General features: G+C 43.0%; 1 protein-coding gene across 6 annotated transcripts in view; it reads right to left on the bottom strand.

The window, feature by feature from the left end:
* Positions 1–13,213, bottom strand: part of Ttll5 (tubulin tyrosine ligase like 5) — a 233,987-nt gene that overhangs the window by 195,070 nt on the left and 25,704 nt on the right. For all 6 annotated transcript variants that reach the window (XM_028771843.1, XM_028771841.1, XM_028771849.1 and 3 more), the window contains 2 exons: positions 7,036–7,118; positions 739–808 (listed from right to left, as the gene is read on the bottom strand). In XM_028771843.1, the coding sequence (XP_028627676.1) occupies positions 739–808; positions 7,036–7,118 (153 nt within the window). The remainder of the gene's footprint in view (positions 1–738; positions 809–7,035; positions 7,119–13,213) is intronic.

Raw genomic sequence — 13,213 nt, forward strand, 5'->3', positions numbered from 1 at the left:
AATCGGTCACGCAATGGTATGCAGTATAGTCACTAAATACATACAGTATGATGTCCTAACATGGTCCAAACATGATTCCAAGGATGGAGTCATGTGAAGATTTCTGAGTGCTTATGAGAAAATGCCAAGAAACCAAGAGTCTCGTGACTTTAGTTTCTTCAAAATCATGGAAACGCTCTTGTATCACGCTCTGTGCCCCTTCCAGGTGCAGCAGATTGGAGTGAATTTACTTCAAATTATAACTGCTTATTACTAGTTGTTTATATGCCTCTAAGGAAAAACACATTTTTGCCACATGCAATTTCCCTTTGTGCCTGTAACACTTTACTGATGTGATCTCTCTTAACCCTTAAAAGTATAAATCGTCTGATGCTCTGAATAAAGTTGGCTACTGCATGGAACTTTAGTAATCCTCAATTATTGGCTCCATTCTCCCAGGTCCCACCACCAAATAGAACAATAAACAGTATAGTTTTCAGATAATATTGTAACAGTTTTTAGAGTATGTAATGCATGCATGTATGTGTACATTTTTGTGTGTGTGCCTATATGAGCAGTATCTCTCCCTGTTATCAACTAATTTCAGTTTCAAAAGATAAAGAATTATTTTCATGTCTAAAACAATGGGTACCAAAAATGTCAGACCTGCTTTCAAAGATTTACTAGAGAAGACTATGAAGAGGTCACAAAGTTCAGCAGGATCCAGCCCAATCGAGTGAAGAGTCAATCACAACTCACCATCTATGAGTAGGGGGTTGTTAATATAACGGGAGACCAAGATGTTCTCTTCCAGGGAGATCTGGTTTGGCTGTTGAGTAAACAGATAGGAATGAAAAGGGAGAAATCCTAAAATAGGTAGTTGGGGGGTGGAGAAAGTTCTTTACCGTAAAAAAAAAAAAAAAAAAAAAAAAGATGCTATGGAAAAATCTGTAATATTCAACTGGCCAGAGGACATACCACTGTGGGTACCCAATTACAATGGGAAAAAATAAGTTTACACAGCACCTCTAATAATAAATGCAGTCAAATAGCTTTCTAGATTTATATGCATGGTATAAAATAGTTATTTGCCAAGAAAATAAGAGCTACTTAAAAATTAAAAAGTTACTTCTTTTAAAATACAAAGACCAATGGAAGTTTTAAAATACTACATTATTCCCAATGCACCTCTCATTAAGTTGTTCTGGAAAGTTAAAGATGCATGATGCAATCTAGCATTCCCACTGAGATGGAGTGGATGCTTGATTCACGTAAGGCACTTGCTAAGCAAGCGTGTGTAAAGACTGAATTAGAGCGTTTGAAGATCTCACCAATGGGAAAAAGTTGTTTATATAAGAAGCAGTGGGTACTGGCGCCCATGTGTAAAGCACTGAGCACACAGTGATGAAGAAAACAGATACATCCGTACCCTCACGGAACTTCAGAGTCAGCAGCTCCTCTCCCCCAAAGGGTTTACTGTTTCGGGTTAGAACAGCAACACGTAGACTCTAAAGGGACACAGAGCAGTCCTTCCACAAACATAAGATGTCAAGCTGCCAAAAGGGCCAGTCTGCAGGGCCATGAAGGAAAAGCCAGCTCTGGTCAGCAGAAGAGCAGACATAAAAGCAAGCAGTGAGAGCCTCAGGCATGTATGTGCTGGGAAAAGGAGGCCACTGCCACATGAAAAGACCTGGAGGAAGGAGAAAGGCAGATTCACAGGTCTGAGGCTAAAAGCTGTAACTAGGAACTAGCTCAGAGGGGAGGGAGAGAACTAGAAGGGAGGGAGCCCTGTGGCAGAGCAATTTGAATTGGCAAGGGAATACGGTGGGAAGCAGGCAATTATTGCAGACTCCACACAGAGAAAGCAGTAAGATGAGATTAAAAAAAAAACAAAAAACAAAAAACAAAAAACAAAACCCCTCAAACAGAACAACTGCATGTGTAATTAGACAGAAAAATCAGCTTTGAGTCAACCCAGAAGGGCAAGGGGCACCTAACTGTAGATGGTAACAATAGCAATTATGAGACTAACTATAGTAGCTGCTGGGAAATGACTACCAACATTTGCAGAAATAATTACAATTTAATAGAGGTACTGAGCATTTACCATGTGCCAAGAGCTGTTCTAAGCATGTCCCAAGTATTATTTTATCCCCACCCAACCCCAGGGGCAGATATACCACCATCCACATTCTACAGATGAGTGGTGGGAACCTGCTCTGCCACAGAGCTGTAAGCACTATAGTGTGACAACACACTAGTGCAGCACTGGAACCTGGACAGTGTCTCAGAGGTTTCACTTTCAAGCACTTTTTACAGAACTCCCCAAATTCTGGCACAAAATAACTGTTCCCCAAATCCAAAAATCTGAAACAAGACATTTTCTAGCCCAAATACCTCTGCTGTCATCTCAAAGTCAGACCACAGCTTTTACAGCATCTCTGTGTATCCTATGAACACAATAGCATCAATATTCATTCATCCTCAATGAATTCAATCACCATCCCACTTCCTGATGCCCTTACACTTCTTGATAAGTCTATGACAAGCACTATCTCCATTCCAAGTCATCCAGTAGGTAAGAATGCATGTAATCTCTAGAAAAGCAGTAAAGCTTTAGGCTGTGTTCCAGACGTGAAGTCAGTCATAGCCATGCAGCACCAATGGCTACAAGTGAGCACCAGCTGTAGGTTCCATCTGAGAAGTGCCTATGGACTACAGCAGTACATGACTGGCTCCCAGCTGCCCTGTGATGGTAGGCTTCTCTCCACGACATAGCTAGTGCCTGCCCCTACTTCTTCTCTTCTACTCCCTAAAAATCTAGCCACTAAATTATGCAAACACTTTAGTACTTGCTCAGTTGCCTTTACCTCTCATTCCTATCTACATAAGAAAAATTAACTGCTCACAAACTAAAGAAATATTTGAAAACAGTTTCTTTGCTTAGTAGTATATATTAAAGCCCAAGTAATAAAAGTTTTTGACATCCTTAAGAGTATTTCCTATTCACTAATCCTCAGTTAACTAATTTAAAAGTATTTCCTTTTCAAGGTAGAATTTCCTCTCAAAGTAAAAGAAGGCTAATGCAGGCCTCAGAATTGCTACGGAAACTGAACACATACTTACTTACTTTCCTAACTAGATCTTAAGATTCAAACATGAAGTACTTGCTAAGTTACTCTAGGGTAGAAACATGTTGTGGTCGAGAGTGGATGCCCTGGAACCAGCTGGACCTCAGCTACAATCATGGCTCTACCACTTATTAAGAAAACAGCAACTGTCATACAGAGTTCTTATGAAGAGTAATCTTATTAGCTGGTTCTATCTGGATTCAAATGGAAGATGCAGGTTAAATGCTCAAGAAGTATCAGTTGGTGCTAGAAGAAGGCGTGCACACCTCCCAGCACTCAAAAGGCTGAGGCAGGTGAACTTCTTCAAGTTCTGGCTCTACATGGTAAGTTCCAGGCCAGGCAGGGCTATGTATTGAAATCCTCTCAAAAATGTCTCAAGAAGAAATATCAGTTGTTATTGCTGCTGCTGCACACTCAACAGGATCTATGTGGTTCTGACTTCTGCATTCCACAACCAACATCACTCCCTGCCACATGCCACATGCCAGAGCAATGCACTCAACTACAGTGAAGACACAGAAGAATTGGGAGATACAAAACATTAGAATTTCTCAAGAGGTTTTAAGTGCACACAGCCAGCACTTCTTAAATAACTGCCAAACAGTAAGAAACACAGAGAACATAAGATAAAAACATGCAAAGAAATAAAAGCAAGAGAATATGGGTTATATTTATGAGAGGGATGAAGAATGTGGCCTAACAGTCTTTTAACTTCACAATCTCAGGATGTTAACAGAACAACGGATAATGGACGACACAAGGGTGACTGTATTAGACCTCAAGAGTAAAATCCATACCTTAATCAAAAAACACGAGGTCTTCTCCCCACCTCAATTTGAATATTGTTAAGTTGGGAAAGTGTGGCATTTAGTCAGGTTCCTGAAGCAGCTGGAGTTAAAAGCTCTGTTCCTTTAGCTGCATTTCTAGATAAGAGCACATCCTTAGGAGGCTTGTCTGGGGTTCACTAAGTCTCCCTCCGCAGGGGCTCACGATGCTCTCCTTCAGACTGCACAAAAGCCACACTTTTCTTGCCTTTTTTCTGTTCCCTTTATGGTTTAAAAAAAAAACAAAACCTTGCTTTTGTGGATTTTTTCCAGTAGGTTCTGACTACTACAGAGCAATTTTACTAATAAGTCTCCTTATGCCTGTGAAAAGATAGGGAATGAAGTTTTCATTTGAACCTCACATCTATGTCCAGCTCTCTGCCACAGTCCCTCCCCAACTCCTACAAGTTCTGCACAGACCCTCTGTCTTAGTGTTCTCTCTCTCCCTCCCCCTCAACCCTGAAAGAAAAGCAGGCAGCAGCCTTGGAAAGAGTTACTTCATCCAGTTGGCTAATGGGTCACATATTCCAGGGAAAGGATCCAGGTATGGAAAAGAAGGGATGGTTAAGGAGAGAAAAGAGGACTAACAGTGCAGTTTCTAGGTCTGGGTAAAAGGCGATAAAATTCCAGTTTCTGGGTGAAATGGGAATATGTTCCCATTAGAATCATGTGCTGCCAGTTCCCCTTGTGCATGCTGGCATCTTCCCAGGCTTCTGTCTGGCACCTCCACTAAATACCTAAAAGAATCAGATTCATTCCAAAGCTTCACCAGTGGGGAGGGGAACTGGCAAAGGTGTAGCCAAGTACTTTGATCTATGCAGGGGGTCTCAAGGGACTGAGCCCACGGAGAGGTGGGAGGGAGAAAGAGACTCTTACATAGGCTGCCAAACGTACATTCCCTAAAGACGAGTCATTCCCTTTATGAGTCTCAGCCTCAGCGAAGAGTTGGAGCAAGAGGTTCCCAGCTCCATTAAGGAAAAGTTTAACTTTTCTATTCTTTATGATGTTAGCTTTAAAAGAACAAATCACTGGGGCAAAAGATCATTCCAAAAGGAAAAAAAAAAAAAAGCCCCACAAGTCCTGGGAATAGATCCTATTCTCTTTGACTCATGTCTAAGAAAATAAAAAGCAAACTTGAACCGTAGCTGACTCTCAATAGCAATTCCATTTGGCAGCTAAAACCCAAACCTAAACGAGCGCCGTCCACGCAATTCAAACAACACTGTGCTCCTGGCAAAGAGCTAAAGGCAAGACTGTCAGATGGGAGCCTTACACCAAGGTCACAGAGACAAGACAGAGCCAAGGCATACCACCATGTTTTATGCCACATGGGGCCCAGGGTTAAGAGGCTCCAGGTAACAGGGCTTGTGACTGGAGCCTGATGCTATAATCGTTGCTCTGCCAGATTCAGAGTCTATCCTTCCCCAGTAAGAAAGGTCTGGCTATAATTTGTTTACTGTACAGTTTTGGATCCAGACTGAATCTAAGGACTTTCCAAAGTAAAAGACTTTAGAAAGTTCATTTCTGCACACACAGAAAATAGCTCATTGTGAAAAAAATGACTGGGGAATTTAAGATGGAGTACTGACCACACACACAATGTATCTATCCCAGCATTCCCTTCCGGAGCGCACTGGGAAGATAGAAAGGATATTTTCAAAAGAATGAAATAATAACAAAAGCTAGGGAAAAAAAGGAGCCAGAATAGATCAAAAGTCTAAGTAAATCTTCAACGATAGGGAGTAGATTAGATCAGGGTTTTTTTTTTTTTTAAAAAAAAAAACAGAGCAGAGAGAGCTCCAGCCCCAAATATCAGGTAATAAAGATTTCCAAGGAGGCCACTGCAAAGGTTCAAGCTGGTAGCCAGACTAAGAGTAGTCCAGCCTTAGAAAGTGGAAACAGGGACTCCTCAGAGCAAGGAATACTGGCAAGCTCTGAGTGTGACTAAAAGACCCTGCCTCAGGGAATATGATAGAAAAGCAAGCAAAAGTGTCAGATATCAATCTTGAGCCTCAAATAGGTGCATATACACCCCCCACACATCCCCACACACTCATGCAACCACACACACATGACATTCAAATATATGCATACACCTCACCCAAATATACACACACAAAAAAAGAAGGAAAATATAAACAGAGATAAAAAGAGGATATTTTCCCCAGAGTAAAGGAAAAATAGATAAAAGTGCCCACCAAATGTCTAGAAGGTCTAACCAAGTCTGGACCTACATACTGGTTAAATTTCACAATCCTAATGCTACAGTCTATTTCTACTAAGCTTAAATTTTTAAAAAACTTATAAAGGAGGAAAAACTAAATCACAGTTATTAAAAAACCAGTAATGTTATATAACTCTAAAATCTGACAGCAAAAACTAATTAAACCTAAGAGTTGGACTATGGAAGGAATGGCACGTAGAAGTAATATGGGTGTAATAAATGTAAAATGGGGAATTACCAAATACAATTAAGAATTTGAGAAAATAAGAAATATAAAATAACTGTGTTATGAGAAATCCAATGAGACTGGAGTTGACATTTTATTTACTTTGTATCTGTATTACTATTATTATTATCATTATCATTATTATTTACTATTATTATTGTGGTTCTGAAGCCTGAACCCTGTGTCCTGTTCATGGCTTCTTAGCACTTATCCATGCCCCTATCTATTCTTAATTTTTAAAACAACATTTAACAGAGCTTTTGTCAAGAATCAAGGCATCAGCAGCTTCTAGGAGAAAGAAGGACGAGGCAGAGGAGCAGGAGGAGGGAGGAGCAGGAGAGAAGGAAGAAACAGTGGCAAAAACATCATCTACTTAAAGGCTGACGGGTGACAGCTCCGAGCTGGGAGCTGAAAACAGAAAAGACATGGTTTCTGTGCAGGTACAAAAGCTTGCCTTCCCCAAAACCCATCTAGCAAGTCACGCTTTGGCCATGGAGTAAGTGTGTCCCAGCGAGGGAGGAGGCTGCTGCCAGCAGAGTGACCAACCGAAGGGCAGCACACAGCACAGCCACCTCCACTCACTGCTGGGCTCAGAGCAGAAGGAAATCACCCTGCTCACATCCCCGCCAGGCCTGCAGTCCTCATACTTACATTGTTGATCAAGTAGACGCCCCGCCCCCTAGAAGAGGCCACTGGTTTTACTATCCAAGGTCCTCGGTCCTTTGAATATGAATCTGCTCAAAATATTGGAAGATAAAGAGGAAAGAGAAAAAACAAAGAGAAGGAGCATGAGTTTGTTATCTTCAACTGCAACAATCTCTTAGGTACCCAAAAAACCCCACATCTCCAGCTGGAGAGCAACAGTTAAAATCACCTATTTTTAAGACTGGCCTTAAAAAGGGAAATGAGGCAGGAAGAAGCTGAAGAGGAGGAAGGAGGACGAGGATAGCACATCACTCATATAAATGCCTTCTACTGCTTCCTCTTTCTTACATAAGGAGGGAACAATACAAGGTAAAATCTCAATGTTAGTCTGTTACCACAAAGAACCTTTGGGAACCTGAAAGTCATCTTTGTTAACTGAAGGATTACCAGTAGACAGAGATAACTGAGGTTTTTACTACATCCCCAAATAGAGTTACTTCCTTTGACTAATTCTTCAGAGCCTATAAACCAGGCAGGGCTTTAGGGCAGGGAAGCATCATGATTTACGAGTACAGGGGAGTCTGTGCACTCACCAGCTTCAGCTCTGTTTTTAAGTATCTTTGAGTCATGAGAAAAAAAAGCAGAAAACTGATACTGAGACCCCCTGGGGCTCGTGCATGATCTGGGGAGAAGCAGAGGACTGGACTCCGATGTGCTGAGTGCGACCCCAGGAGCAAGAGACCTGTGGCAGTATTCATGCTAGTTAGCCCTCCCTCTTCTGATGACACTGAAACACTGTTTTGAAGGGGAAGGGGAAGGTGAAAACTGAAAGCTAAGGTTTCTTGCTACTTTTCTTCTCTGAAAGGAGTGGGAGTGTGTGAAAGATAACCCAGTGAGTGAGAGTGTCCTGAGACTCTCAAACTGCCTGGGTTTTCTATACCAGAATAGCATCATCTAACTCAGAACACGAAAGCATAAACTCAATAAAGTACTCTCAAGGTTATGGTCTCTGGCTTGAGTTGTTAAAAGGCCAAGTGCTGCCACCTGTGTGTGCTCTTCCACAAGAGAACACAAACTCCCCCTAACCCTCAGTAGGGTCCCACCCAGGCCAACCTCAGGACCTGAACCCAGCACTAGCAAGAACCCCCCCAGGGAACTGCATCTTCTCAGACCACATGCCTCTCCTCTTGGCAGAAATTAAATCATCTCTTTTACGTCCCAAACAGGAACTTGGCTTTGTCAGTACCACAAACCCTTCAATCAGGTTTACCTTTAGGGGAGACCAAGGGAGGGACCAAGGTTCCTTTGTCCACCTTTCTCCCATCTACTCTTGCCTTTCCTTGGATGCAACTACAGAATCAGCAGTGGAAGAAGAAAAAGCTTCTAGACACTAAATATGTTTAGAACTGTATCCTCAGCTGTGGGGGTGGGGAGGGTGGCTCATGCCTTTAATCCAGGCACTCAGGAGGCAGAGGCAAGTGAATCTCTGAGTTTGAGGCCAGCTTGGTCTACAAGTTTCAAGATAGCCAGGGCTACACAAAGAAACCCTGTCTTGGGGGAAAAAAGAAAGAAGAGGAGGAGGAAGAGGAAGAAGAAGGAGGAAGAAGAAAGGAAGAGGAGGAAGAAGAGAAGGAGGAAGAAGAGGAGGAGGAGGAGGAAGAATTGTTTCCTCTACCACTGTTCACAAGAGTGTGGAACATGCACAGGGGCTGGAAACATGGCTCAGCAGCTAAGCACTAGCTAAGCACAGAGGAGCCAGCTGGTTCCCAGCATCTACGTTGGGGAGCTCACAACCCTGTGTAACTCCTACTCCAAGGAATCTTCTTCTGGCCAATTCAGACACCTACACACACTTGGCATTCACACACACATTCATATTTTCTCTCTCTCTCTCTCTCTCTCTCTCTCTCTCTCTCTCTCTCTCTCAACACACACATACATGATTTAAAAATACATCTTTAAAAATCCCACATTGTACATATATGTGAAGTTATCCCGTGTTGTGCTAAAAAAAAGGGAGAGATTTATTAAATCTACTCTATCATATCTATATAAGGAGATGCAGTTTGTAGATAAATTATGAAAAGCTGGACCATGAGCGATATTGGTTTTGTAAGAAGTGTAAGCTCTGTTGAAAGAGCTCAACTCTCCTGCTGGAGCTTGAAAACAGGTAATATACAAACACAGGACAGTAGTCATGTTCCCACGAAGCCTCATTTATGCCCTGAATTGCATGCCATTTTCACATGCCACAAATTTACAGTCATCTTGTCTTCAATCACTGGAAAATGTAAAAAGTAGGCTGGAGAGATGGCTCAGTGGTTAAGAGCACTGGCTGCTCTTCCAGAGGTCCTGAGTTCAATCCTCAGCAACCACATGGTGGCTCACAACCATCTGTAATGGGATGTGGTGCCCTCTTCTGGCATGCAAGTGTACATGCAGATAGAGGACTCATACCAAAAATAAATAAATCTGGAAGGAAGGAAGGAAGGAAGGAAGGAAGGAAGGAAGGAAGGAAGGAAGGAAGGAAGGAAGGAAGGAAGGAGAAAAAAGATATGTAAAAACACCCTTAGCTCACAGGGACACCTGTGGACAAGCAGAGGACTGAATGACTAAAGGCCATATTTACAGGTACCTGATTAACACGAGAACCTTCAACAAACTTGGTCAATGATAACATTGTTAATTAACTGATGTAGAAAGATCTGTGGAAAAGAAGAAAGCACGAGGAAACAGCTAGTGTGCGTGTCTCACACCCATTCTAGCTGTCTGCCAGGAACTGCAAGAATATCTTCAGAAAGACATGCAAAAAAACGGGTAGCAAGCACTGGTGAGTCCTGAAGAGAAAGCTAAAAGAACAAAGAGTCTTCTTCCCTGATTACTGTTTTATTTAGCTTTACACCATGGAAATACATTACTCTTTCCAAGAATGTAATTTAGATCACATTAAAATAGTGCCATAGAAAAAAGGTGTATAGTTCCATATGAGAAAAATTTAAATCTAAGAAAAATGAGACCACTGAACACAAAATATGTCATTCTTTTATGACCTCTCGGAGATCTCTGAAGAAGCAATGAGAGTGGGCGTGGTGTGCTCTGAAGGGGACTTGTCCCACATAGGCTCAGTTAGAACACCTGGCTCCCCGCTGGTGACACTGATAGGGAAAGTCTTAGAAACATTAATGAGGTAGAGCCTCCTGAAGGAAGTGGATCACTGGGAGTGGGCCTTGAGGCTTTATAGCTCAGCTCCACTTCCTGTTCACTCTTTACTTCCTGCGTTAGATGCAATGTAACCAGCCAATCACCTGCCTCTATCACAATGTCTTCCTTCCCTACCAGTTTCCCCAACATGGTGGCCTGTATCCCTCTGGAAGTATAAGACAGAATAACCCTTTCTCCCTTAAGTTGCTTTTGCAGAGGATTTTATCGCAGCAACAGAAGAGAAGTTAAGACAAGAAGCTATTCATATAAAAGAAAATAATAAGTTTCCTAGGCTCCATGCACTTATTCATTCAAAACCTGTTATGTTTCTAATCTGCCCAGTAGTCTCCTAGACACAGCAATGAGACAGTCTTCTCCCTCAAAGAGAAGGCTGGCAGACAGACAAACATTAAACAAACTCTTACAGACACTGAGAGTTATGAAGTGGGGGAGTGTATAAAATGTCTAAGAAGACAACCAAAGCTGTCTGGAGACAGCACCCTCCACAGATGCTGCTGAAAACTCTCACTTTCAGAGAAAGGCAAGTGTATCTAGATGCAGCATCTGTCACTAACGTAGCATGCTGGTCAGTCAGCCTTGCTTTGTGAGCTGGTGTTTTGGGCTCAGGAGGTAGCTCAGTGGCCACACGCTTCCTTAGCATGCATGGGATCCTGTGTTCAATCCTCAGCACTGCAAGGAATACTTTTTTTTTTTAACTACAAAAACTGAATTCTACTTCTGGTGCTTAATTCCTGACACGTCCTATGAGTCTCAACATCAGGATTCATCTTCTGTGCTAGCATTTTTACACTGATTTGTGATATTTTGAAACAAAGGATCTATTTCTTTTCCAAGTATTTTTAAATTGCAAGAAGCAAGAAAAATCAGAGGCAAAGGCAGGGCATGGGTCAGGGCAGTGTGCTTGGATGGAGACAGTATAGACAAGGCTGACAACCCTTCCCACCACTTTCTAGTTCCTGCAGCAGCAGCTTAGTCCACTGGAAAGAACACTGAACAGGAGCAGGAGCACTGTCTGCTGCTCAGGAGTGATGGAGCCATTGGATAGTGTTCTTCAAAATGAGGAATTCTGTCTCATTTGCTAAGATATCTTATAAAATTAAGGTCTTAGAATGTACTGTCGGCACTGATCTGAGTTCCTGTAATAAACTACATGAAACCCCAATTTTGCTCGCACCTCAGAACTATTTCTCAGCCTCCATTACACGTAGTGATGCCACAGAACACAGTTCCAGGAAGATGCTCTGCTTGTCTATATTGCTGCCACCCTAGTCTTCCTTGGCATTTTCTTCTTCCTGCCTAAAAGTCATCTGCTTGAAGAAAATGGTTGGAGTGAGCAAGAGGTCCTTAGGCAGGGTTCTCTAGGGTCACCGACCTACAGTTCTTCTAAACATTAACTGGAAATAGGGTGCCAAGAACTGGAAGAATCTGTTGTGCACCCCAAGTCCTACTCCCTTATGACTCAGAGCAGTTCGGGGACCCCCAGACTTTCACATCTCTGGCTATAGTGACTGACTTCTGGGCTCAATCTCTTCACTTACACTTCAATCTCTTTCACTTGAGACTTTTTCTTATTATGGCAAAAGCTCGTCTTTAGTGCCTCTGAAAAGTTTCACATCTTGCTCAATCCTGTCAAAGATGTTGCCCAGACCCTTTCTGCCCTTTTAAGAAATGAAAATACACTTTGCCCTCACTCTTGGCATAAGACCATACGACCCTCCTTACTAGGCAGGCTGGGAATTCATCACGAGCCTAGCAAACTGCTTTCTTCCCCATGGGACATCTCATACGGCCAGCAGTGAGCATTCTTCCTTCCCTCCTTTCAGGGGAGCCATCCTTTCTAGGCTCCCTCTTGCGCATGAGCCACTGCCTCTTTGGGGCCCTCTGTCCCCCGTTCTCTACCATCCTCCCTACCATCTGTGTCTGTGGGGCTGCTTCTCTGTCTTCTTGTCGCTCATTGTCATCACTTTCATCTGGAACCTCCGGATTCTGTATCTTTGACCCTTACAAGTGTCTGCAAACCATCACTGTATGCTTTCCCTACAGCACCTCCAATGTCCACCGTGTCCAAACTCAACACTCGTCTTTCCTGTAACAGCTCCTCTAGTATTGTACTGGTTATATTCTTGCTTAGACTCACAAGTCCTGGTGGGCAGTGTGGTTCACACCTGGAATCCTAACTCCCAATGAGGCTGGCTGAGGCAAGACGGCCTGGGACTCTGAGGACAGCCTGGGCCACCCCAACCATCATGATGATCCTCACAGCTTCTATAGCTCACATCTTTGGAGGCTTGTTGGGACCTTTTGGCTGGCACTCCTCACATCCAGTTCACACATCCTGTGTTCCCTTCTATCCTACCTACTCACACTCGTCCATTCTCATGATCATGCTTGCCACTCACACTCGTCCATTCTCATGATCATGCTTGCCACTCACACTCGTCCATTCTCATGATCATGCTTGCCACTCACACTTGGCCATTCTCATGATCATGCTTGCCACTCACACTCGTCCATTCTCATGATCATGCTTGCCACTCACACTCATCCATTCTCATGATCATGGCTGCCACTCACACTTCTCCATTCTCATGATCATGCTTGCCACTCACACTCAGCCATTCTCATGATCATGGCTGCCACTCACACTCGTCCATTCTCATAATCATGGCTGCCACTAACACTTATCCATTCTCATGATCATGCTTGCCACTCACACTCGTCCATTCTCATGATCATGGCTGCCACTCACACTTCTCCATTCTCATGATCATGCTTGCCACTCACACTCAGCCATTCTCATGATCATACTTGCCACTCACACTTGGCCATTCTCATGATCATGCTTGCCACTCACACTTGGCCATTCTCATGATCATGGCTGCCACTCACACTCGGCCATTCTCATGATCATGCTTGGCACTCACACTTGGCCATTCTCATGATCATGCTTGCCACTCACACT

Source organism: Grammomys surdaster, unplaced genomic scaffold (genome assembly GCF_004785775.1).
Source record: "Grammomys surdaster isolate TR1022 unplaced genomic scaffold, NIH_TR_1.0 210, whole genome shotgun sequence".
Lineage (NCBI taxonomy): Eukaryota > Metazoa > Chordata > Mammalia > Rodentia > Muridae > Grammomys > Grammomys surdaster.